Genomic DNA, 27,103 nt, shown 5'->3' with positions numbered 1-27,103 from the left:
AGTACACAACACCAGGATCACCTCATGGGCTTCTTGAAAAATCTGAGGGATCACTATATTCTTGCAAAGTGGGTGTGTTCTAGGTCCCCTCTATTAAATGTTGTCATCCTTTGTTTCTGAGGAAACATGCCTTCTCTGTGGCATCCCTCATCATCTGGAACAACATCTCCCTCCCCAAGAAACAAGAACTATGACATCTCTTCTAGGGTCAACAAAGCTCTTAAAAACTTGGGTTTTGTCCCAAGCCTGAGGTTGACTTATCAATGTTATAGGGCATTTCTGGAGCCCATGTTTTGGTCACTGTATAATGGCATATGGGAATTATCTTTGGAGAAAAGGGGGAAAGTGTCAACTTAGACAATGGTCTTCTAAATTATTTCTGAGTTTGACAGCGGGAAGGAAGAAAGCAGGGTGGTTTTTAATTTTTAACTACCTATTTGTGGGCATGGCCCATTTTGTGGGTGTCGCATATGTTGTGGGTGTGGCTTGCTTATCATGTGACTGGGTAGGAGTGTTTTGGCAGCCATGTGGATATGACTAGGTGATTATGGTCATGGGTTTGGGTGGGCATGGCACAACTCGATGTCACTCACATGGAGGGGCACCTCACCTGGCTTCTCCTTGCCCCTCCCCTCCCAGCCAGTCCTCGCCTAGTCTTGCATGTTATGGTGGAAGCATTTTCAAAGTCATCTTCCCCTTGATACTAGCCAATAAGATGAGATTTTGCTGTCAGAAGACCACCTGATGTACATTTCCAAATATTGTTTATCACCATTCTCTTGGTAAGACTGAGTGGAGAGATTTATGAAGAATAACAGAGTTTGAAGGGACCTTGGAGGATTTCTACTTTAACCCCTGCTGAAGCATGAGATGAGACCCTATTAGCCTCAATAGATGAGACTATTATGGAGAAATTTATTCTTAAAAACCTCCAGTGATGGTATACCCACAGTTTCTGAAGGTATCCAATTTCTCTAATTTCTCATTTCTAGGTTGGATCTGTTTGATAGGTTTCTATCTCACAGATCCGTCTCACAGTTACTTCCAGTTGAGCCAGGTACCACCTATTCTATACATTTGTTCTTGCTTTCTAAAATCTTACTTTCCTTTTCATTAAATTGCATTTTGGGTGAGAAATGATGTTTTACAGTGTTATTCAGTTTACTACAATGATTTTTGCAAACTGCATTAAAGTTTGAAGAATACACCTCTGCTTATACTGATAAAGATTATTCTTTTTAAACATTAAAGCATACAGTAATCAAATATTTCCAATCTTACAATGAAAAAAAATAGAACTGTAAGCAGAGATGGCATCAAAGTGCATCCGGAATTATATGACTGTTCTTGGGAGCAGGTTGCCCTGCTGATCTAAAGTGCCCATGTCTTAAATGGATATTATTCATATCATTATTATGATTCTTACAGTTCTGTTTATTTGTTTCTGAACCAGAGACAAACTTGTGCATCTAATGACACTTGACCAAATAAAGTATTTTGTTTTATTCAATCAATTAAAGTTATTAGCAAGAAGGGAAAGGTATGTTTTCTTTTTCTGCTGACCTCTAAATCTGTTCCCATTCATCTGATGTCTTTCTACAATTGACATTTTGATTCTTTATCCTTTGAGTGGTAACTTCTTATTTTTTTTTCATGTTCGTATCAAGTATCACCAATATTATAATTATACAGTACTTTATCAATAGGACTGCTTTAATGAATTTGTAAATATTTTCATAAAGTAGACAAGAATTAAATCCCATGCAAAAGTTGTTCTTAATGGGCAAGGAAGATAATGTAAGAAAATGTTTGGAAAAACCGGGAAGGAACATAGAAACATATATAACTATCATCTTGGAGAAGGTGATGTGATTTTTTTTAATAAATATTTTTTTTTGTTTTGCTTAGTCACAATGTATAATTTATAATAGGTGCAAACAAGGTCTCTTTGAATTGTTCAATAAACCACAGTTAACTGTCATCACTTTGCAGCCGCTCAGTGATATCAAAGAGCTAACATTAAAATTTAGCAATTTAATAAATGTATGTGGATATACATCTATACAGTAAACACATAATTTGTTTTGTAGCCATGAGAGGGGGAGTGTTGGTAAATACATAGAGCAATGGTAGGTTTCAAAAATTGTTCAAACCTACTCTATGGGTGTGGCCTCCATTGTGGGAGTGGCTTGCCACCCATGTGACCAGATGGGAGTGGCTTGCTGCCCATGTGACCGGATATGAAGATGCCGGCAACACTTGTCAGAACCACTTTAAATTACCTCACACACAGCACTGGCATGCAAAGGATTTTGATGTAAACTTGTTTTTTTTAAAGGCATCTTTGGTTTCCATTAAAACAACTTCAACACACGCAATGTTCTGATTGCACCACAAACGCAGTAGTCATCCTTACCTTTCACAGAGGCACTGAGTTTTATAAATATGAACATGATAGTGTAGAATAATCATATCCAAGGACCAGTGGTGGGTTTAAAAAAAAATTGGAACCTCTTCTGTAGGTGTGGCCTGCTTTCTGGGTCCACTAGTGGAACCTCTTCTAACCTGTTCGGTAGATTTGATGAACCAGTTCTACCGAATAGGTGCGAATTGGTAGGAACCCACCTCTGACATAGAGGCACATTTTAGTTTTTAAGATTCCACAGTATAGTTTTCAGGTTTATTTGGTATATGTAACATTAAGAATTCCCATCAGAATTATTTGATTTACTGTTCTTGATGTTTCAATATAAGACACATTTTCCAAAACTGACTATCACAATTATTACATAATTCTTACCACATATGTTCAAAGTGATAAATTTGTTCCTACCAAATATGTTTCAGTTAATCAATCAAATATTTAATTCTCCAAATTGTAATTTAGAACATTATGTATATTAGCATTAATGTCTTTAAAACATTCTACCTCTTCCAATAAAGTCTTTGAGAACTTCTTTTACTTCTCTGTTCCTTAGTGAATATATGATTGGATTAATAACTGGGGTTACCACTGAATAAAGGAGGGAAATGTATTTGACTCTGTTTAAAGAATAGACTGAAGTGGGCCTGATATATGTGTAGATGACTCCTGAAAAGTAAAAACTAACTACAATAAGATGGGAGGAACAGGTGGAGAATGCTTTCTTCTTCCCTTCAGTGGAACGAATTCTGAAGATGGCCCTTATAATAAATCCATATGATGTTAGGGTCAGTCCACAACTAAAAACAGCAAAAACTACATCTGCCACAAAAGCCATTGTTTCGTTGAAGCTGGTATCTGAGCATGATAACTTCAAAACTGGAGGCACATCACAGAAGAAATGATTGATAATATTGGATTCACAGAAGGACAGCTGTAGGAGAAGCCCAGAGTTAACTGTAGTGTTTGTCAGTCCTAAAACCCATGCTCCAACCGCTATTGCAGCACACAATTCTTTCCTCATGATCAGTGTATATTGCAATGGGTAACAGATAGCAACAAAACGATCAAAAGCCATACTGGTGAGCAACATCAGTTCTGTCACCAGGAACAATATGAAAAAATAGACCTGAATGATGCAGCCATAAAATGTGATGGTATATCTGTGTGAGAAAAGAGTGTGCAGCAATTTGGGAGTTGTAGTTGTGATGGAGAGTGCATTCACCAAGGAGAGATTGGCAAGGAGGAAATACATTGGAGTGTGAAGTTTCTTAGAAGTGCATATGATAAATATAAGCAGGAAGTTACCCATCAGAGCTGCAACATAGCTAAGTGTGAATAACCAGAATAGAATTCTTTGTATTTCAGGAGACTGTGTTAAGCCTAATAACACAAATTCCCTCATAGCTGAATGGTTCTTTCTTTCAAAGTCTCTGATGTTTATAACCTAAACAAACAAATTGTATCTTGTGAATCAGTTATCATAATACTCCACCAAGCTCTCTCCAGAACCCCACTATTGTATATAACTAAAAGAGAGATTAGCAATGAACATTGAACTTTTATTGAAAGCTATGAAACTTCATAAAATGTTCTAATAATTGGAAAGGTGAACAAAGGAAATATGGATTGTTCCACTTTCAACTACATCATTTACAAGAAAGGGAAGGGGAAGAAGAACAAGGGAAGGAAAGCTACGATTTGAGCAATGGAATACATATACAATGGAATACAAATGTGTGTGTGTGTGTGTGCGCGCGCGTGTGTGTGCACGTACATGTACACACACACACACACACACACACACACATTCTTTTTCTGCCTTCATTCTCTATCTGCCTCTTACACTATATGAAAAGCAAATTCTTCTACTCACTTATTCATTGCACAATTCTAAACAGATTTTTATAGAATTACTTGGCAAGCCTTACTGGAGCTTTACAATATTTCAAAGGGGTAGTTTATTTTTCTAAACAATAGGGCAAAGCTTTGCCACAAGCTACTGCAAACATTTAAAGACAATGATAAGTGATGCATTATTTTCCCCTTTTATCGGAGTAGTCTCCTTTACAGCTTTAAGCAAATCTTCTGGTATACTTATACTGGAAGAAGAGCAGGCATCCAGCCCACCTTAAAGTTATTAAAATTATTGGCTGTGTTTGCAAAGTGACATCAAGTTCCAGAAAAAGGTAAATCAGTTGTGATTGTTTCATTCAACACCCAGAGTTGTTGATTGATTCCAGATTTCAAATTACTTAAAAATTTTATAATCATGATCACAACCTCAATAATAGTAGTAATATAACAAATGGGATTAAATTTATACAGTAACAACTAATCATACTGATTACAATTGTCTAACTTTAAGTAGGCTCATTATAGACCAAAAGTTAGATTCAAGTGTCATATCTATGTCCAATCTTCTTATCACCATTATAGGTCACAAAATCATCTCAAAACCATTTCAAGGTATTATAGGAAAAAAATGATTATACTAAATACTTGCCTTCATGGGTATTGTTTTCTGTCCCCTTGAACGTTGAAGGGTTTTGCTTTGTTTTTGCTTTCTTTTTCTTTTTTCTTTTTGGTTAACTCTGGCAAGGATCAGTTTCTCTTCCTTTCTGCTATCATAATGGCTGTTGACAACTAGTTTGTTCTGATTATAAGCATTACCTGGGAACGAAGCCAGAACTGTTAAGTGATATATTGGTATGAAGTGATACCTTTGAGACATCATTAGTTCTTCAAGCTTGCTTCCCAAATATACTTGGTAGTTAGATTTTTAGAATGTAATCTAAATAAATGACAACATGATTGAATGTTTATTTAGCTCATACTAATTTTAAATAATATAATTCTTTTTTTTTAAATTTAAGATGGACTGGACTCTGAAAATTAATTAACAGGAGTGAAAAAGAATACTATTTGTTGTAGTTGTCATCGTTGTCTTCACCATATCTATGCATTGCTTCATACTTTGTCTGATGGTCTTTGAACATCAAACCTCACTCTTTCTGATGATCTCAGTCCAGGCATAACTTTCTAAATTCAATGTTTTAGGCTTATTTTAAGAACAAGATTACAGTATTATCATTTTCTGATTGATTATGTCTATGTTATATCATGACTTGATTATGATGGCATAACTTTATTTCAAAATTCAACCACAAAATCTCAATATGGTTACAAATCTAGCCATTGAGCTTTCTTGGAAAATTGAAGATTGGAGAGAGATTGGTAATATTCTCATGAAATGCACTTATGCATTGAAGATTCCAATTATATCAATATAATATTTCAAAATTTAACCCATTTGTAAGGACATATGTGACCTTTTCATATAATAAAGTATCCCTCTGTATTTTCTTTCTCATATGTAAGACCATGCAGAATTTTTAAGTTATTCATTTTTAATTGTTGTTGTTGTTTATTGTTTTAACCATTTAGTCATATCAGATTATTGGCAACTTTATAGTCAAGTCCTCTCTATGCTATCCTGTCAAGCACATCTTCTTTCCATTTTTGGATGTTCAACTTTGTATCAGATTTGATGTTAGCAAGCCATCCTGTTCTTTGCTTCTTCTTGTTCCACTTTTCCTAACATCATTACTTCTCCAATGAATTTGCATCCATGAGATGATTAATGTAAAACAGAGGTAGTCTTATGATTTTTGCTTCAAATGATTTTACATTATTTAACACCTGTTAGTTACTCTGGTTGTCTATGGTATATGCAATAATTTAAACCAGCATCACAATTCAAAGGCATCAATTCTTCTTCGATCAGCCATTTTTAATGTCCAACTCTCACAACCCTGCATCATTATGGGGAAGACTATTGCTAATTGCCATAAAGCATTCTTATAGTAGCAGTTTATTATACAGTTACTGTGGGAATATTAATAATATTCAGGTGCATTCATATTTCTCTCTATGTGTAACAAATACTTAATAATCATGTAATACTGGGACTATGTTCCACTTATAGCTTGAATAATAAAACATTTTATGTTATAATCTCACTGCTATAATTTGTGCAATGTGTAACTCTTTTGAAAAACTGCCTGTGTTGCCTCTATGCCTTGCTCCGGTCATCACAGTATGTATACCAATGGTGGGTTCCTACTGGTTTGGACCATTTCAGTTGTACCAGTAATAGTTTGGCGGCCTGGATCACTGGAACCAGCAGCAACCCAGAATCCTATGCCCCCGAACCAGTTCTCCTGGCAACACCATAGGCACCACCATCTTGTTTTTTGCTTCTGCGCATGCAGAAACCAAATTCTTTTGACATATGCTCGCCAGCATTCTTCAGTCATCTATGCCAGAAATATAATCCTCATGGTGAGGAAGGACTGCAGAATTGGGCAGGGAAATGAAGCAAAATTTAGATTTTTTTTCCATAGGTGAAAAGTAATTCCTTGCTTCAGCCCATTGAGAAAGATGCTAACAAAAATTACTTGCAGATTTCATCCAAAACATTTTATGTTCATAATAAAAAATGAGCATGAGATCTAAAACTATAGTCACATTTCATTGTATACTTTATGAACTAAATCAATTTCTATTAAAATGCTAGCCAGAATAATTTTTATCCTTTTTTTTTAGTTCTGAGAATGAACCAATTCAGGCCTGCTTCCAGTAAAGACAAGAAGGGAATGGAAAAGTGAAAAGAACAGAGAGGAAGCAGGAGAGAGACCCTTTTCAAGTAATATGTCAGCCAAGCAGGAGGGAGTGGGGAAGGTTGTTTTTTCTCTGGATGGAGAGTGTAATGGGCAAAGTGTTCCTGCCACCAAAGTCTGCAGAAAGGGAGGAGGGATGAAGAACAATGCTCAGAATGGGATCTCTTCACATACAGCCTGCCTGCTGAGAATAGTGCCAGTCCACTCACCTCTTCGAACCTAATGGAGCGTGGTCTAGCCAAGGGATGGTAGAAAAAGAAGTGGGGTAGGCCATTTTATTGAGGGTGGGCCACCTGACCAACAATGTCCTGTAGGGGAGCAGGTTAGTCTGCTTAGCATTGGGCATTGTGTCTAAAAGGGAGAGGAGAGGTAGGTGACCTTTAAGAAGACTCATCTCCAGTGGGGGCAGAGTGTCAGGCTTCTGGACGTCGAGGATGCCTCCTTCAATATCCAAGAAAGGAAAACCTCAACTCAATTTTGATAGAGATAAAGTACTTTTACTAGATATTAATTGAAAACAGCAAAAGGAAAGCAAGAGCTGAGCCAGAAAGGCGGGAACATATACATATCAAACGTTTACCCAGCACCGTCCCCCCCAATTCCCCAACCCATTGTCCAATCTGCAACTCCCTAAGGTGTCATGTGGGCTGCATCTTCAAGCAGCCTCATCAAGTTGGTATGCAGAAAGGTTGGCCTTGACCAAGTCCTAATCAGTCAACAGCATGCACAGAAGATGGTGACAACAAGGCTCCTCCAGTACAATATAATTCCCTTTCCTAATACTATGCACCACCCCGTTCCTATGGCAGCCGATAATAAGCAAGCATAGCAAGCAAAACAGAGTCTGACACTCTCACTGCAAAGGGAAGGAAAGGCCTGGAGTACAGGGTTGGGGAGTTATTTTTCTTTCTCTCTCTTAGTTTGGAGAAATATTGCTTCTGCCTCCAAGGTCCTTCTCCCAGGTGCATTACCAGCTTATAAGGCAAAAGTGTTCTAACCATGAGCCTGGGTTGTGGTGGAAAAGGCTGCCTCTCAGAGACTCATCCCTCCTCAATGTCAATTGACTTCAATGTTTTGCAACTCATAAGTGCCAAACAAAAATATTGTATATTATCATTCAAAAGAAAAGAAAAGTCCAGCAGAGATAAACATGAAATAAGAATGAAGGTATATAAATGTGTGTGTTTATATAAAATTAAATATGAAATTTCTGCATACTCTTTACCTTTATTTCAGCTTCCTGAATACTAATGATTTAGATGTAAATTAAACTTGGTGCAAGGCAGTCCCACTGGTTTTAATATTTGTGATATTATTTGTAATATAGACATGCACACTTGTTAGCTACATTTTTTCCAATATTTGTACTTATATTTAAAAAGCCTCAGATTAATGATCTTCACTGCACTTATAACATATTTGTTAATAGAAATAGAATCATTTTACAACATTGTTTATAGTTTTAATTTCTGAAGTTCACCCATTATTGTTAACCTAAATAAATTGAGAGGGTTTTTTTTTCTTTTTTGTTTACTACAATCCAAATCAATTTGGATTCATAAAATCACTTTCTAATTTGATTTCATAGATACTGAGTTATAAAAGTTATAAAATAGTGCTCTCAAAGTTACAATCAAGTTTTCTTTTTCCACATGAATTAAATGAAATGCCATTCAAATATGTTTGGTATTTTAAAGGAAAAGCTGAAAAATGTTTTGTGATAGAAACAGGTAGATTCAGATTTCAAAGCAGTTAACAGTTTTTATGCTTCAATAGCAAAGTCTTATACATTCAAAAGACCTTTTGACAGTTTACTTCATCTCTTTGATGAAATACCCAGTATATAAAAGTCAATAAAATATATTATTTTATGGCCATGGGACTCATAGATTGCACATCCAACTATCCATTTTTTGATTTTATTTCTCAATTAGACTTTCAAAGGATTACCAGGAAATTAATTGCAATGTATATATTCTCCAGTGGTGGGTTCCGGATCCTGTTGCAACCGATACGCTGCAACGGGGCCCGGCGTCCACCACATGCATACGCATAGCACATGCACATTGCGTGCATGCATATTTACTGCCCAAAATGTTCCAGCTGCTCAGCGAGCATCGTGCAGGCTCCATATGTTCTGTGCATGTGCACAAAAGCCCCGATCAGCTCAAATCCAGGTAAGAAGAGCAGGCAGGTGGGCGGGCCCTCCAGAGCACTGTACTGAATAATATTTGGTGCTCCCAGCAGGCACTGGTATGCCTGTACTGGGGCGTACTGGTCGTATCCCACTACTGATATTCTCCATCCCCTCTCTCTTATACCCAATAATAACCTTTAATATTAAAGGTGATGGGCTGATTAATCCAATAAGAGAATCAGTAATGTAATTTATCTTTCTAGGTCATTGGAATCAGAGTTGCAGAAATAAACAATTCTACCATTACAGAGTTTGTCCTTCTGGGTTTCACCAATTCCGCTGAACTGCAGATAGTTCTCTTCTGGGTATTTGCATTCATCTATGCTGCAGCTCTAACTGCCAACTTCATCCTCATGTTTACTATATCTACTTACAAGAAACTTCACACACCTATGTATTTTCTCATATTCAATTTGTCCATAGTGAATATATTGTCTATCTCAGTTACAACTCCTCGGTTACTCCAGAGTTTTTTGAGCCACAGCAAAACAATTTCATTTTATGGTTGCATCACACAAGTATTTTTCATTATATGGGCCTTGGGATCAGAGCTGCTCCTTCTCTCATTTATGGCTTTTGATCGCTATGCTGCCATTTGCCATCCTTTGCATTATACTGTTATCATGAGGAAAGAAGTATGTGTTGGTATAGCACTCTTTGTATGGATTGTTGGAATGATAAACTCAGCTGTACAAGCTGGACTTATGCTGCAGCTTTCTTTTTGTGATTCCAATGTCATCAATCATTTCTTCTGTGATATCCCTGCAATATTAGATCTGGCATGTTCAGACACAAGTAGAAATCATTTTACAACAATGGTTGCAGATGTGGTGTATGGCATTGGTAGTTGTGTGTTGACTCTAGCATCCTATTTTTTTATACTGAGGACCATTGTCAGAATTCGTTCCATAGAAAAGAAAAGGAAGGCATTCTCCACATGTTCCTCACATCTCTTTGTAGTCAGCTTTTATTTTTCTGCAATCATCTACACATACATCAGGCCTTCTTCAGTCTATTCCCTAGACAAGGATAAACTTGTTTCTCTCATTTATCTGGTAGTAACTCCGGTTGTTAACCCACTCATATATTCTTTGAGAAACAAAGATTTTAAAGAAGCAGTCAAAATGTTTACCGGTAAACTCAAGTTCCTTCCAACGTGAGATTAATTTACAAAATACTCCTACAATTCTAATATTAAAAAAAAATTATTGACTCTGTAAACCACTTAGAGAGGAGTGTAAAGCGCTGTGAAGCAGTATATAAATCTAAGTGCTATTGCATGATTTTTGTGATTATTGTTACAATTATTGTTACAATAATTGTTAAAATATCTGTACTGTCACTACTATTTAATAAAAATACAAAATAGACTTTTGTATGGATTACATTTATTTAAAATTTACATAATTTAGGATGGAAGAGCTGTATATTAAAAATAAATAGAATATTAATTTAGTGTCTATTCTACAATAATTATGTTCGGGGGAACCTTTGAAGTCTTCCAGTCTAATACTTTGTACAAGCCAGAAGCTGACATAGGCATATTTGTCTAATTTTTTCTTGTAAAACCTCCAGTGTTGGGGCATCAATAACTCTGAGAAGCAAATTATTCCACTGCTTAATAGTTTTCACTGTCAGGAAATTCCTGACACTGTCAGGAAATTATTTCCAGGTAGGATCTGCTTCAACTCATTGTTCTAACCTCAAATATTATGGATACCTCTTTCCCTGTGGCAAGCCTTCAAGTATTGGAAAACTGTGATCATGTCTCCCCTCATTCTTTTTTTCCTTGTTAAGCTAAACATACTTAGAACTTTTAGCTGTTATTCATATATATATATGAATTTTTTTTTGCTAATGTATTTCTGAACTCCTCCAAGATTTCTTCAATCTTAAATGCATAATTCTATTTGTGTATTTGTTTTTAAAAATACACACCAAGGATGTAAAGACTCCAATTTATACAGAGAATAGGGAGTACCCTTTTTTAAGCCAGGTGCTGATATAAATTTCTAAGACTAAGGACACAGAGTGAAATAGGCAAGGAGGATCATTATAAGATTCCTTTGCATTGAGTCATCTCCTATAAAAGGGAGTATATTCATAATTCTATTCATCTCCTGAGGCAAACAAGTTGCTATCTACCAAATTTCTGATATGTGAAATTCAATCAAATTCAATCAATTTGTAGGATACCTGTGACCATTTAAAATAATAAAATATCTCTCTGTGTTTTTCTTTTCTTATCTAAGGCCATGTGGAATTTTTAAATTACACATTTTTATAGTAGCTATTTATTCTACAATCATTGCGGAAATATTGATAGTATTCGGGGGCTTTCATATTTTCTCTTTAGATAATGCTAAATATTTAATAATTGTTTAATGCTAGGATTATGTTCTTCTTACAGCTTAAATAATCAGATATTATTATATCATGAGTTTAGTACTACCATTTGTGGAATGTGTGACTATTTTTAAGTTTTGAAAACCTACAGTTGGAGTAGTTTGTAGCAGCTATACTACCTATTACATACTGGTCACAATACCAAAATCATCTTATGGACTTTTTGAAAATTTGAATATCTGAGGGGACAAATGGGTGCGCTTTTGGTCTCCTCCATTAAATGCTGTAATCTTGTGAGACTGAGGAAGCACACTTTCTATGTTGCAGCCCCATCCTCTGGATTATTAACCCCCACTCCCCAAGATAAGAACCATGCCATTTCTTCTAGGGCTCAAGAAAACTGTTAAAATCTGCCTTTGGTCCCAAGGCTAAGGTTAATGTATCAAAGTATTACTGTATTTCTGGGACTCCTTTTTTTATCGCACACAGTGTATGCTATTTGAATGATTTGATGTTTAATCTATGTAATAGTTATGTGGGAATGACCTTGAGAGAAAGGAGAAAGTATTATATCTTCAGGAATGAGACAGAGGCTCGTGTCCGGTAACTCTGTAACCAATTTATTTTAACACAACTTGTAACATTAACAGAAAACAACCAGGCAGGGTGCTGGTTTAACAATGTAGCAACAGAAGGATGATCTGTGTAGAGAGAGGCAGAGAAGCAGCTCCAGCTGGACTGGAGTGTTCGTTTGCTCTGGTGCTGAACAACTGACAGTTTGAACGAGTCTGCCTTTTATAGTTCCGCAGACTCGCGCGCCTGACAGCCCGGCAACTGACAGGCGCGTCTGATTGGCTAAGACGCGCCTGGCTGCTGCCGAGCTGTCATTCGTAACAGCGAGGACTAACTTTAACTATACAACACTTCTTCCCCCCCAGCTGTGCGCATGCGTGATGTTTGCGCACGCGTAGTCTTGTAAGTACACAGGAGAACGGCGGACACGCCCCGAACGCCGCAATTGCATTGCAGGCGGATCATCGCAGTGATGTCCCTGTCTGAGCTCCTCCCCTTGGGGAGTGAAGCTCCAGGTGACGTCTGATGGCAGAGGAACCCTGAATGGATGACTCCCACTGAATGGTAAGCTGGGCGAAGGGGGCGCGGCCGAGGATGTTGTCGGCTTGTGACTAGGCCGGTAGGCGGCCTCTGGAAGGGGAAGGCTGGGTCTATGTTGGCCTGAACGTAATGGGTTGGGGTTTTCGACTCCGGATTGAGAAGCAACGCTGGGCTGTGATACTGAGCTAGGCTGGCCTGGATTGGAGAAGGCTGGAGAGTTCTGGTTATTTAACTGCGGTTGCGGATTCAGGTCTGGCTGAGAAACGGTTAAGCCAGGACCTTGCGTGTCGGCTTGAGAATTATTTTCTGATGACCATCGTTGTCTCAATTGATCCAGGTGTCTTCTCCAGGTTGATCCATCTGAAACTTGAATCCTGTAGGAAACGGGCCCTGTTATTTCGGTTATAATTGCGGGCACCCATCTCATCTCTCCTCCATAGTTTCTAGCCCAAACCAGGTCCCCAGGTTTAAAAGTGCGGGAGGGGGTTGGAGGCCCCAGGTTGCCAGACTGAATTCCTGAATAGACGGGATGCAATCTATCCAGGGTGGTCCGCAGGCGCCTGCCCATCAACATCTCCGCGGGGCTTTTCTGTGTCAGGGGGCAAGGTGTGGAGTGTTGTGCCAATAAGTAAGCATCCACCCTTGCCTGCCAGTCTCCACGGTTTAGACGGCCCAAAGCCTCCTTGGCAGATCTAACCGCCCTTTCTGCTCGGCCATTGCTGGCCGGGTGGTAAGGGGCAACCAGCGCATGGCGGACCCCTTGCTCGGCCAGGTATGTTTGGAACGTTGTGGACGTGAATTGCGGGCCGTTGTCGGACACCACTGTGTCCGGCAACCCGTGGGTTGCGAACAATCATCGCAAGACTCGCACAGTACTGTCAGATGTGGTGGAGTGCATGAGCAATACTTCCACCCATCGAGAGTACGCGTCCACAACTATAAGGAAAGTCTGGCCGTGAAAGGGGCCAGCGAAGTCTATATGTATTCTAGACCAGGGACCCCGAGGCATCTCCCATTCCCGGGAGGGAGAGGAAGGAGGAGATGGTCGGGACTGCTGGCAGGTTTCGCATTTGGCGACCCAGGCTTCGATCTCTGCATCTAACCCTGGCCACCAAACGAAACTGCGAGCAAGGGCCTTCATTCTGCTTACTCTGGGGTGACTTTCATGGAGGCGTTGCAGAATCTGTTGTCGGAGGACCGTTGGGATGACCACACGGTCACCCCACAGTAGGCAGCCTGAATGTATAGAAAGCTCCCACTGTCTGTTCTTGAAGTGCTTGAACTGAGGTGGTAACTCACCCGCAGGCCAGCCTCTCAGGACCCAGTTCAATAGCTGTGACAGTGTGGGGTCAGACCGAGAGTAGGCGGCCACATGGGTAGAAGTCAATGGCAATTCTAACTGAGCAATTGCCAGAACAGAATGGCAAGGAACCGCTTGATCTTCCGTGTCCGGAAGAGGGCAGCGACTAAGGGCATCTGCATGCCCTATTTGCTTGCCCGGACGGTAGCACAGGGCGTAAGAATACGCCGCTAAGAACTCCGTCCAGCGGGTCATCCTTGGGGACAGGATAGGAGGGGTCGGTCTATCACCAGCCAGTAGCCCAAGGAGTGGCTTATGGTCTGTGAATAGGGTGAAGTGCCGCCCATATAGGTAGTCGTGAAACTTTTTGATTCCAGACACTGCAGCCAGAGCCTCCTTGTCAATCTGGCTGTAGTTCCTCTCAGCCGAGGACAGTGTTCTGGAATAAAAAGCTATGTGGGCTTCTGAGCCGTTGGGCAGGACGTGACTCAGAACAGCCCCCAAACCGACGGGGGAGGCATCACATGCTAGAGTCAGGGGCATCTTGTCGCTATATTGCACTAAGACTGCCTCTGACATCAGCAGGGATTTGACAGCCGCGAACGCATGCCCCATTGCCAAGGCGCGGATCGGTCGAGCAACCGATGTAGCGGCTCGGCTAGTGATGCCTTGTGAGGGATGAAAGGCGCGTAGAAATTTAGAAGCCCCAGGAACGATTGGAGCTGCGCCTTTGTAGTAGGAGTGGGAGCGTTCCTGATAGCTGCCAATTTAGAAGGGGTAGGATGAATTCCCTGGGCATCAATTGTGAAGCCCAGGAAATCCACTTGGGGCACAGCGAAGAAACATTTGCTGCGTTTAAATTTAAGACCCGCGCCCCTGAAACGGTCGAGGACTTTCCTCAGTACTTTGATGAGGTCTGAGCGGCTGTCAGCAGCGATCAGGACGTCATCAAAGTAAGGTACCACTCCAGGGAGCCCATGGAGCAGACGTTCCATGAGGCTCTGGAAAATCCCCGGGGCAACGGAAACGCCGAATTGAAGGCGGCGACAACGGAAAGCCCTCCGGTGAGTGACGATGGTTTGGGCAGCCGCTGCATCGTCATCCACAGGGAGTTGCTGGTAGGCCTGCGCCATATCCAGTTTAGCAAAAATACGGCCCTGCCCCAAGGAGTGGAGCAGGTGCTGTACAACAGGGACTGGATAGGGGTTTGCCTGAAGGCCAAGGTTGATGGTCGACTTATAGTCGGCGCAGATCCTAATGGAGCTGTCGGCCTTCACCGCAATCACAATGGGGGTCTCCCAAGGTGAGTGGTCGACGGGCTCCAGTATGCCCTGCGCCACGAGCTTATCGAGCTCAGCTTCAACCTTTGGCCTTAATGCAAAGGGCACCCTGCGGGCCTTCAGTCTGATTGGTGCAACCTGGGGGTCCAGGCTAAGGCATATGGGGCTTCCTTTGTAATGGCCTAGCTGGCCATCAAAAATATCAGCATAGTCTGACAAGACTGCTGCTATGTCTGGGGGCGTGTCCGCAGTAGAATGAATCCCCTGAAGGGAGATACCCAAGGGAGAAAACCACTCTAACCCCAGAATTGCTGGTAAGGGTTTCTGAACAATTAAAGCAGGTAAAACAGCGCAAAACTTGCCATAAGAAACCCTCAAGGCATATGAACCAAGGATAGAGATATGGGAGCCTTGATAGTCTGTTAAAATTGCGTTAAGGGGTGACAAGTGACAACGTTTCATGTGGGGGCACAACATAGAAAAAGTGTCCCATGAAAGAAGGGATTTTGATGAGCCGGAGTCCACTTCCATCTGACACGGCTTCCCTTCAATCAGTATTTTAATATTGACTTTGTCCGTACCCTGTGAGGATGAGTTGATGGAGGTGTCATGCAGGGACGAAGAAGCTTGATTGATGTTAAAGCATTCGTCTTGACGCTGAGCAGGTTTCCGCTGCTGCGAGCTCTTCGGCGGGGGTGGAGGAGGACCATATGGAGGAGGTGGCTCGATTGCTGCAGAAGGAGTAGGAAGTGAGGCTTTGCAGACATGGGCTAAATGTCCTTTCTTCCCGCAGCGGCGGCAAACCGCTGCCTTGAAGGGGCAATTAGCCCGGGCGTGCGCTCCGCCACAGCCAATGCAAGCAGAGGAGTTTGAAGGAAAACGGCTGATGGCTTGACTCTGTCGAGGCTGCTGACGGCGGGGTTGTGCCCCAAGTCTATCTACCTGAAGTTGTTGTAGATAGTCAGGCAGGGGGGCTAGCTCATCAATTAGATTTGTAATGTACGTTGGCTGCTGGAGCGGAGGAGGAGTTGGAACGGTTGAGGCTTGAGTGGCAGGTAACCCTCCAGCAACCGTCATCTGCGCGAGGTAGCGTTCTATTTCGTTGGAGGATGAATCTGCCAACTCCGCAGCGCGAGCCTCGTCTATGGCATAAGCTAATGTGACCTTAGGCTTGCCCAAAAGTATACGCCTGAGAAAAATATCCTTTAGGCCACAGACGAATTGCTCTGCGAGATTTGCCTCAAGATCTGGGAACTCACACTGCGCTGCAGCAACTCTCAAGGCTTGCAAAAATTGATTTACCGTTTCTGCAGGCTTTTGGACTCGCCTGCGGTAAGCGAAGCGTCTGGCTATTTGAGATGGAGTAGGTGCGTAGTATGCCTGCAATCCATCTGTTAGTTCTTGCCAGGTGAGGTCGTACACCGCTCTAGGGGCGGCAAAGGACCTTGCGGTGGCAAACATTTCTGGGCCACAAGCCGTAAGGAAGAACCCACATTTCCTCGCTTGAGACTGACCTTGACGGTTGTTAGCGATTAAAAAGCATTCAAACCGTTCAAGAAATGCCTCCCAGGTTTCACCTCCAACCCCAAAAGGGGCAAACATTGGCATTCCGGCCATAGCAGTTGGTTGGAGTGTAGACGATGTGACTAGAAGTGGCAGTTGGTTCCTTTTTCTTCTGGTTACAGGTCCCATCCTCGTCGCCAGTATTATATCTTCAGGAATGAGACAGAGGCTCGTGTCCGGTAACTCTGTAACCAATTTATTTTAACACAACTTGTAACATTAACAGAAAACAACCAGGCAGGGTGCTGGTTTAACAATGTAGCAACAGAAGGATGATCTGTGTAGAGAGAGGCAGAGAAGCAGCTCCAGCTGGACTGGAGTGTTCGTTTGCTCTGGTGCTGAACAACTGACAGTTTGAACGAGTCTGCCTTTTATAGTTCCGCAGACTCGCGCGCCTGACAGCCCGGCAACTGACAGGCGCGTCTGATTGGCTAAGACGCGCCTGGCTGCTGCCGAGCTGTCATTCGTAACAGCGAGGACTAACTTTAACTATACAACAGAAAGAGTGGCAGTTTAGGCAACAATCTTGTCTGATAAATGAAATCTAAGTTTGAATGGTCAAGGGAAGAGTGTTTTATGAGGGACCCTCTCTAGATTTGGACAGAGAAAAATTGAAAGAAGAGAGTGGTATTTTTAAATTTACAAGATTCTGTTATTGTAACCTTGCAATATGGGTAATATTAATAATTATTGTTGACATTTCTTCTCTGGACTAACTGAAAGGACTAACAAACTGTTTTAAAAAAAATATTTATTTATTTATTCATTCATTGCTTTTATATGCCACCCAGAAGTGATTGAATTTGGCCAGTTAATAAATTCAAATAAATGAATGAATCAACATTGGTTAATCTTTTTTTATTTTTTTAAATAATTTTTATTCAACATTGTTTAAACTTTAAAGTTACAATTACACTTTTACAACTTTCCATTATTGGTATTTTTTTCTGATTTCAAATTTTCCATTCTAAGACCTATTGTTTTATACATATACCTCCTTATTTCATAGTTACTCATTTATATAACATATACAACATTTACACCTCTGTTAGTCTCTAAATATATACTATTTCCTTTTCTTATATTTTCTATGTATTCATTATGCATTAATTTTGTATCTCTTTTCAAGCCAATTATACCACCTATTCCACATCTTGTAATACTCTGTTTCATCTCTATCCCTTAGTTCCATTGTTAATTTATACATTTCCATGCATTCTAACACCTTTTTTTCTAATCTCTGCATTTGAGGGGACTTTTTTTGTTTCCAAATTTGGGTAATTGTGGCTGCAATAATAATGTGAAGCATAATATATTGGATTTCTTTAGTTTTATTTCCTTTTATTATTCCTAGAAGGAACAGCTCTGGGTTCATATCAAGTTTTGTTCCATTATTTCCTCCAATTATTTTTTAATTTTTTTACCAATACTCTCTAGCTTTGGGACATGTCCACTACATGTAGTAGAAGGTCCCTTGTTGATAGTTGCATTTCCAGAAATTTGGAGGTCTATTGGGGCCAATCTCGCTGGAGGTAAATGCCACCTATAAAACATTTTGTAGATACTCTCCTTATACACAGCCAACATTATCAATTTATATTTTTCCCACAATTTCTCCCAATGCTCCAATTCAATGTTGTACCCAAAATTTTTAGCCCAGACAACCATTGTTTCCTTCACAATTTCCTCCTCCATTTTGAATTTTTAAAGGCAATTATACATTTTAGTAATCATTTTTTCTTCTGTCCCTGTTACTATTTTTTTCAATTGTTGCTGATCATTTTGAAACCCGTATCGTTCCAAATCCTTTTTATATTTTGTTTGAATCTGTATGTATGGCCATCAGTCTATTTCAATTCTCTGCAATTTTAATTCTTCATTTGATTTTAGTTTCTCTTGCCCATCCAATAACTCTCTGTAGGTCACTAGCCTGTTCAGATCCATTACATTGGGGTAAATCATTGTTTCCATGGTTGATAACCACCTAGGATTTTTTGCATTCTTTTAATTTTCATCCAAATCTCTAATAGGGCATCTCTCACTTGGTGTCCTGAAAATATTTATGGGCTTTGTTCTTACACTCCCAGATAAAGGTGTACCAACCCAGGTATAAATCATGACCCTCTATCATCAATATTTTTATTATTTTGAGCCATGTTACAGCTGCTGCCTGGTAGTAAATTTCCCAATCTGGGAGACAAAACCATCTTTGCATTTTAGAGTCCTGTGGAAGTTTATCCTAGCTTCCCCCACCAACCAAATGAATTTTAAAATTATTTTATTTAATTCTACAAAAAAAATTCCCTAACTTTATTGGTACAGTTTAGAATAAGAATAGAATTTTTGGTAAAATATTCATTTTTATGGTCGCAATTCTTCCAATCAAAGATATTTGTAATTTTGCCCAATTTTCTAAATCTTTTTGTATTTGTTGTAATAGTTTTGAGTACCGTAGTTGAACGGATACAGCTACTGGGAGTTTCTTTACTTTTCTTTTTAGAGTTTGAACAAATATTGCTTTATAATTGGAAGCATTCAATTATGGATTAATTTGAAGTCCCCAAGGTGTTTCTCCCAGGTGCAACATCCTTTTATGAGAATAAAGATTTCTAACCTGAAACCTGGGTTATTGTAGAAATAAGAATGCCTACCACAGAACCAGCCTTTTTCATCAGACTTGATGAAATGTGATTGATTTCAATGTTTTGAAGCACATAGATGCCAAACCATAATATCCAAACCTTCCAGCCAACAGAAGATCCAAGTCCAGTAAGAACAAAGAAGAAATAAGAATGCAGGTAAATATTTTTAGTATTATGTGAATTATTAACTGAATTTTACATTGATGTTCTTAAGTTTTACCTCCACTTTTTACTAGAACTTTGTGGCTCACACAAAGTGTCATATTTTCTATTAGGAATATAACAGATACGTTCTATTAAATGAAAATAAATCAGCAACCTAAATAACTGTGGCTTCTGAACATTCTTAGATTTCACTAAATTTTGAGTTATGTATATAGTTAAAACCACAGAAAATTCCTGGGTTTCATATTAATAATATCTTTTGTCAATATAAAGGAACAAGTAAAGTCAGAAACAGTTTCTCAATCTAAGCAGAATTTACTTAGGTTTTTTTAAAAAAAAATCATAATGAGAAGAATATGAAAAAGTAAATTTGATTCTTTCTCTAATCTTATGAGAATTATATCAAATAGAAGGAGGATAATAATTTTGTGAGGAACAAGTTGCAGTTTAAAAAACAGTATTCCATCCAGATTTCATTATACTTTGAATAATCACATTAAAAACACTGGGACTGTATTTAAAGGTAATTAAATATTCTATTGAAAAAGTAGCTCAATCAAAATGAAAAAGGTGCAAATGACAATATGCTGCAAGGATAGTTTTTCCTTGGGTACATAATTCTCCCCAAAACTGGGCATTTTGTGAGGACAAAAAGATAATTTATTAAGGAAGCTAAAGTGTATCAGTTCAATCTTACAATGGTCTCATATCACTGTATCAATTTAATTAACAGAAAAGAAAACATCTGTCTGATTTGCAATGGAAACTATCGTCATAAATATCAATGGCAAATATACAATTAGGTTGTGTGTTGTTTGATTTAGGAACAAACTATATCTCTTGGATGATTGGTCTTTTGCAGAAAATTAATAACATTTATTCAGAAGCATAAAAATACTGCACATAATTTTGGATCTTTGTAGGTCACTGGAATCAGAATTGTTGAAAGAAAAAACCATTCTGCTATTACAGACTTTATCCTACTGGATCTCACCGATTCCCCAAAAGTACAGATGCTTCTCTTCTGGTTGTTCACATTCATCTATGTTGCAGCTCTAAGTGCCAACTTTCTCCTTATCTTTACCATATCCACTTTCAAAAAATTCCACACACCCATGTATCTCCTCATACTCAATTTATCCTTATTGAATGTATTTTCTATTTCAGTTACAATTCCTAGGTTACTCCAAAGTCTTTTGACCAATAGAAAAATGATTTCATTTTATGGTTGCATCACACAGGTATTTTTCATTATATGGGCCTTGGGGTCAGAAATGCTACTTCTTTCATTTATGGCTTTTGATCGCTATGCTGCCATCTGTCACCCTTTGCATTATACCATTATCATGAGGAAAGAAGTGTGTATTTTCATAGCAACCATTGTATGGATTGCTGGAATGATAAACTCGGCAGTACATGCTGGACTTATGCTGCACGTTTCATTTTGTGATTCCAATGTCATCAATCATTTCTTTTGTGATATCCCTCCAATGTTGAATCTTGCATGCTCAGACACCAGTATAAATCAATTTATGACCATGCTTGCAAATGTAGTATTTGGGATTTGTAGCTGTGGGTTGACTCTAACTTCTTATTGTTTTATACTGAGGAGCATCTTCAAGATCCATTCTGCTGAAGGGAAGAAGAAAGCATTCTCCACATGTTCCTCACATCTCATTGTAATCAGTCTTTACTTTACTGCACTAATCTACACATACATCAGGCCCTCTTCAGTGTATTCCCTGGACAAAGACAAGCTTGTGTCCCTCATTTATTTGGTGATAACTCCAGTTATTAACCCAATCATATACTCACTGAGAAATAAAGATTTTAAAGAAAGAATGAAAATTCTCACAGGTTATCTAAGGTTGCTTCCAAAACCTTAAAATTCATAGACAAAGTGCTGCTTCACTTTTGATGTGCAGAAAACAATTGCTCTTTATAAATTACATATTGTACTTTGAAACCTCTTATGTAATATAAAATGCATGTAGCAATAGCTATACAATACTGGATTTATTAGTACATTTTTGAAGAAAGAAATCATAAAATTTAATGTAAATAGGATACATTCTTTAGTGTTAGTACTTTAGTATTTAGTGCTTTAAATATGAGTGTCTACAATATTTATTTAATTATCATATTCTATATTCAAGATATTCATCATCCATCTGTTAAATATACCCTCATATATATTAGGGAAAGATATGTAAAAATAAATTTCCTGTATGTGTCTTGAATTAGTTCAGCATAATATAAATCGAATAAGAGATTCCTGTTATCTGCTAACTGGTTTTGGAAACTATATTGAAGTTTTCAGCTAAAATTAGACTGAAATGGATATTTTGGTTATTGTTCATTGAAAAATTGATTATTCAGGCATGTACCTAATAATGGAAAATATGTGAAAGAAATGAATAAACACTAAGAAATAAAGAAAGAAGTATTTTCTTTCACAATATATGAATTACAATTAAAACATTCAAACTTTGAAAGAAACCATGAAAGCAGATTTTTTGTAAAATTGTGTAATAAACTGTATCCTTCTTGCTAATACCAAATGAGGAAAAATCTGGAGAATTCACAAATTTCTCTTCAAAAGAGAGACAAGGAGCAGGAACTAGAACAACATTCTTTTCCAGAGGGGTGGCATAGCATGAAAACTACATGGGTAACATTATCACCAAAGAATAAGGAAAATAGGGAGAAAACATGGAAGAGTTCACAGTGGGATAACCTTCTGTGGGTTTTGTCTCCTATTTGTCAATATAACCATATCTCTGGACCAAATGTGGACCTGCCTATTTCAGAATGTGAAAGAAGCAGAGGGATCAGGAAAAATATCTAAGGAGTATAACAATGGGTAGTGGAAAAGACCTCCAGAAATCTATCTCTTCTGGGGAATAATGGCAAACTAAGATGGCTTTGCTTTTAGTGGAGCTGGTGAATATGATGATAAATGGAGTAAGCAAAGTTCCATTAATTCCTCTTGAGAAAAGAAGAGCATTTGGGATGACCCAAAGGGCTCCTTATAGCATTCCCTACTATGGGACTGTAAAGTAGTGTCATCAGTGGATTTCAGAGCTCTGGGGATTGGGAGAAACAGCTTGACCCAAGTGATAATTGGAATCTTTCATGAGAATGAGAGATTTGTCAACTTCCTCTCTCAGTCAGTTATACTGGAAATGGATTATAAAATGCCTTTTGGACATTAATAAATTCCAGAAGAACAATTTTATCATACTAGATTAATATCTCTAACCTACAACAGCACAGCAACCTTTCTATAGATTACTGGGATGCTGATAATACCAGTTGTACTGATGGAGACATAAAAATGACAATCTTACAAACTACAGTATGTTTACTGTTCACAGAAACACTAATTATTGTTGAGAATACATATGATATGGATTTCAAAATCTAGCTAACATGACTTTGAAGGTAAATATTAAACCAAACCTTTCTCTGAGCACAGTTTAATAATTTGATTCTTAAAGAGAACTGTTGTTTCATAATTGGAAACATCCAATTATCAACTCCCTTGAAGTCCCCAAGATCTTTTTTCCAGGTGCAACACTAGTTTATAAGAAGAAAGACTTCTAACCTTGTACCTGGGTACCATGTGAGGTAAAGATGTCTATGACAGTCTTCCCTATTAAACTGATGAAAATTGATCGGCTCCTTTGTTTTGCAACTGATAGATGCTAACCATAATTTTTTGTTTCATCCAACAGAAACATAATTCAGTAAGAACAAAGAGGAAATTAGAATGAAGGTAAATATATTCAACATTATATGTAATATTAACTGAAATTCACATTGATGTTCTTATTAACCTCATTTTTCTCCCATATCTTTACTTGCAATTTTACTAAAATGCTCTGCTTCTAATATTTTGGAAATACTTGAATTAATTATCTTCAGAGTATTATATTCTTTCCACAAATGCCATATTTCTTTGTAGAAACATAATTATATTTCTAAATATTATTCACTCAGTTTCAGATGCCCATATTTTCATCTCAAATGGGCTCACCATGATATATTCCCAAATGGGCTCACCATGATATATTTCTCATATGTGGGATTTGCAAAGACTGTATCAGGAATAGAAAGAGGTTTTGTATGGAGAATGCATGCTCATAGTATAGAACTCCCATCATTGTCTTTCCCTCTTTTCTTATTGTTCAACTACAAAAACATGTTAATGTTCTTTTTTTAATTTCAGGACTTCATCAATCAAAAAGGACTGAGGTCAAACATGCAACACAATTAACTGTGACCAGAACTGTGAATAGCTAAACACATTAACCAGGATGCTACTTCTTTTTCTTACTAATAGCATTTTATTAGTAAGAATAACTAAGAAAAGTCAGTAATATATTTTTTAAGTTCATTATAATCTAAATAAGTTATTGAGGCTTAAAAATGAACAGAATATTAATAGAGATAATAAGTCATTGTATAATCTTTCAAATATTAAATCAATAGAAAACATATATCAATGTTGTAAGCATCAAATTGCAGCATAAATGTATATAATCTAGATTTGATTACATTTAGTACAATTACAAAAAAATGACTGACTCCAAGAATTAAACATAAATACTACTGATACTAAATAGCATTCCAAATGTATCTAATGCACTATTTCCTGCATACATTGTCCTACCCTTCAGTTAATCAATTTTCCCTAAAGAGCAAATTAACAGAGGAAATAGGAACAGCTGATGAAAAAATGAATCTGAATTAGGACTCATTAAAGGTCCTGTAATTCAAGTATATTTGACATCTGCACCAAACTTGTAATATATACAAAAATGCGTAATGTGAAACTGGATAAACCATATTTTTCGGTCTATAAGATGCACCAGAGTATAAAATGCACCAAGGTTTTGAAGAAGTAAATTTTAAAAAAAAAACGTTTTTGCTCTCCCCGGCCCCTAGGAGCATTCTGCAGGCTTCCCAAAGCCTCTGCACATCCCATTTTTTGTGAAAAAGGAGCACACAGAAAGTTTGAGAGGCCTGCAAAATGCTCCTAAAGGTTGGGAAGGGAAAATATGTGATGCATGGGGGGGGATTGGGAGGTGAAAAATGGGCCCATTTGTTGCAAAATGGGGAGTGCAAAGGGTGTAGTGGCCTGTAGAGTGCTCCTGGCAGCTGGAAAGGCCAAAAACGAGCAAAAAACAACCCAGTTTTTGCAAAAAAGGGGGGCATCCAGAGTGTCTGGAAGGCCAGTAGAGTGTTCCTAGGGGCTAGAGAGGGCAAAAAATGAGTAGAAAAAGGCTCATTTTTTGCACACAAAAAAAGTGCCATCTGTGTATCCTTTTTTTGCAAAAAAAACCAGGATGCGTGAGGCAGGGTTTCGGGAGGCCAAAAATACTGTATTCAGTGTATAAGATGCACCCAGATTTTCAACATCTTTTTTGCGGGGAAATAGTGCGTCTTATACTCCAAAAAATACAATAATTACCTAAAGTTCTTCACCATCTGTGTTTGCATGTGTATGAATTTCTGTATATATTTGTTCATACATACATGTTTGATTCCATTAATTTTTAGTTTTTATTTATTTTTATGTTTAATTGTTTTTTCTTTCTTTCTTTCATTTTTGAAAGCCTTTCTTACCACTTTTACCTTAAGGATGAAAATGAGAAATTCATGCAGCTGGCTTTGTGTCTATTGCAAGACTAGAATTCACAAAGTCCCTATTTCCAGCCCAGTGACTTTCCCCACAACATTATTCTGGCTCTTCATTCTCCATTATTTAAATATTAATATCCTTTAAAATTAAAAGTGAAAAGCGGGTTAATTCAAGAAATAATTAATAATATAATATATCTTCCTAGGTCTTTGGACACAGAATGTTTGAAATAAAAAACCATTCTGCCATTACAGAATTTATTTTACTGGGTCTCACTGATTCCCCTCAACTGCAGATGTTTCTCTTCTGTGTGTTCGCCTTCATCTATGCCACAGCTCTAGCTGCTAATATTCTGCTCATGTTTATTATATGCATTGTCAAGAAACTCCACACACCCATGTACTTCCTCGTATTCAATTTGTCCTTAGTGAATATATTGTCTATCTCGGTTATAACTCCTAGATTACTCCACAGCCTTTTGACTAACAGAAAAGCAATTTCAATTCATGGCTGCATCACACAAATATATTTCTTTATATGGACTTTGGGAACAGAATTGTTCATTCTCTCTTTTATGGCTTTTGACCGCTATGCTGCCATCTGCCACCCTTTGCAATATACCATTATCATGAGGAAAGAAGTATGTGTTGGCATAGCAATCTTTGTATGGATTACTGGAATGCTAAACACTTCAATACAAGCTGTCCTTATGCTGCAGCTTTCTTTCTGTGATTCCAACATCATCAATCATTTCTTCTGTGACATACCTCCAATATTAGATCTTACATGTTCAGACACCACTATCATTCATGTTAGTGCAATCATCTCAGATGTGTTGTTTGGGATTGTTACTTGTGGCTTGACTCTAACATCCTATTTTTTTATACTGAGGACTATCTTCAGAATACGTTCAACTGAAGGGAAGAAGAAAGCTTTCTCCACATGTTCCTCACATCTCTTTGTAATTAGTTTTTACTTTTCCTCAGTCATCTACACATATATCAGGCCCCCTTCATCTTCTCTAGACAAGGACAAGTTTATTGCTCTTCTTTATACAGTGGTAACTCCAGTTGTTAATCCACTCATCTATTCTTTGAGGAACAAAGATGTTAAAGATGCACTGAAAATGCTTACTGTAAATCTTAAAATGTTTCTTAGGCCTTAAGATTCAGTTACAACATTTTTCTAAAGTTCTAATTTGCAAAGTTTCCTAATATGTTACTGTTTGTTATTGGGAATATTTCATGCAATAGAAAACACATAAATACCAGGTAGATAAACTGGAAATTATATTCAGAATACATCTTGAGACAATGAATGCATGTGAATAAATTAAAATTGGAAGAGAAATTTACAAAAAAATCCAAACCAATTGGAACTAGAGAAAGCCATGTTATAGCCACCTAGGATGCCAGTTTTCTATTTTCCTCTGTTCAGCTTTGCATAAAGCCTGCAAGTCATTTTCATGTTTGTTTGGGTGAAATGTTCATGAACTTAAAGTTGTTTTGCTTTGGCTTGTAAGGACAATAGTCTTTTGTCTGCATTTTATATCATATTGTTTGCAAAATATTTACAAAATATTGTCTCAAAGATTAAAAGTTGAAGGAAGCCACGAAATCAGGTTTCTGATAAATTATGTGATAAGCTGCACTATTCATGATAATAGCAAATGAGAAGAAGTTCTGGAGAATCAACAAGTTTCTCTAGAAATAAGACACAAGGAGTTGGCCCTTAGAGGACATTTGT

The 27,103-nt window shown here is 38.1% G+C and overlaps 4 protein-coding genes across 4 annotated transcripts; 3 read left to right on the top strand and 1 right to left on the bottom strand.

Moving 5' to 3' along the window:
- Positions 1 to 2,915: 2,915 nt before the first annotated feature.
- Positions 2,916 to 5,156, bottom strand: LOC116521393 (olfactory receptor 13G1-like). Its single transcript, XM_032236070.1, has 2 exons — positions 4,929 to 5,156; positions 2,916 to 3,869 (listed from the first exon to the last, which is right to left on the bottom strand). Exons 1-2 carry the CDS (start codon positions 5,154 to 5,156, stop codon positions 2,916 to 2,918), a joined length of 1,182 nt encoding a protein of 393 aa, XP_032091961.1.
- Positions 5,157 to 7,744: 2,588 nt separating this feature from the next.
- LOC116521392 (olfactory receptor 13G1-like) lies at positions 7,745 to 10,461 on the top strand. Its single transcript, XM_032236068.1, has 2 exons — positions 7,745 to 7,780; positions 9,505 to 10,461. Exons 1-2 carry the CDS (start codon positions 7,745 to 7,747, stop codon positions 10,459 to 10,461), a joined length of 993 nt encoding a protein of 330 aa, XP_032091959.1.
- A 9,234-nt stretch (positions 10,462 to 19,695) lies between these two features.
- Positions 19,696 to 21,596, top strand: LOC116521391 (olfactory receptor 13G1-like). Its single transcript, XM_032236067.1, has 2 exons — positions 19,696 to 19,701; positions 20,634 to 21,596. Exons 1-2 carry the CDS (start codon positions 19,696 to 19,698, stop codon positions 21,594 to 21,596), a joined length of 969 nt encoding a protein of 322 aa, XP_032091958.1.
- Positions 21,597 to 23,142: 1,546 nt separating this feature from the next.
- LOC116521390 (olfactory receptor 13G1-like) lies at positions 23,143 to 26,522 on the top strand. Its single transcript, XM_032236066.1, has 2 exons — positions 23,143 to 23,154; positions 25,563 to 26,522. Exons 1-2 carry the CDS (start codon positions 23,143 to 23,145, stop codon positions 26,520 to 26,522), a joined length of 972 nt encoding a protein of 323 aa, XP_032091957.1.
- The last annotated feature ends 581 nt before the right edge of the window (positions 26,523 to 27,103 follow it).

This window comes from Thamnophis elegans, chromosome Z, assembly GCF_009769535.1.
Source record: "Thamnophis elegans isolate rThaEle1 chromosome Z, rThaEle1.pri, whole genome shotgun sequence".
Classification (NCBI taxonomy): Eukaryota; Metazoa; Chordata; class Lepidosauria; order Squamata; family Colubridae; genus Thamnophis; species Thamnophis elegans.
Note: the sequence above shows the minus strand (reverse complement) of the source record. Positions and strands in the feature narration are given on the sequence as shown.

Bases quoted from the DNA above. Each gene is read 5' to 3' on its own strand.
- LOC116521393 (XM_032236070.1), bottom strand. From the start codon at position 5,156: ATGTCTCAAAGGTATCACTTCATACCAATATATCACTTAACAGTTCTG. The intron at 3,870-4,928 runs GCAAGTATTTAG...TTGTTTGTTTAG, and splicing joins AGAAAACAATACCCATGAAG to GTTATAAACATCAGAGACTT.
- LOC116521392 (XM_032236068.1), top strand. From the start codon at position 7,745: ATGTGGGCTGCATCTTCAAGCAGCCTCATCAAGTTG. The intron at 7,781-9,504 runs GTATGCAGAAAG...TTATCTTTCTAG, and splicing joins CAAGCAGCCTCATCAAGTTG to GTCATTGGAATCAGAGTTGC.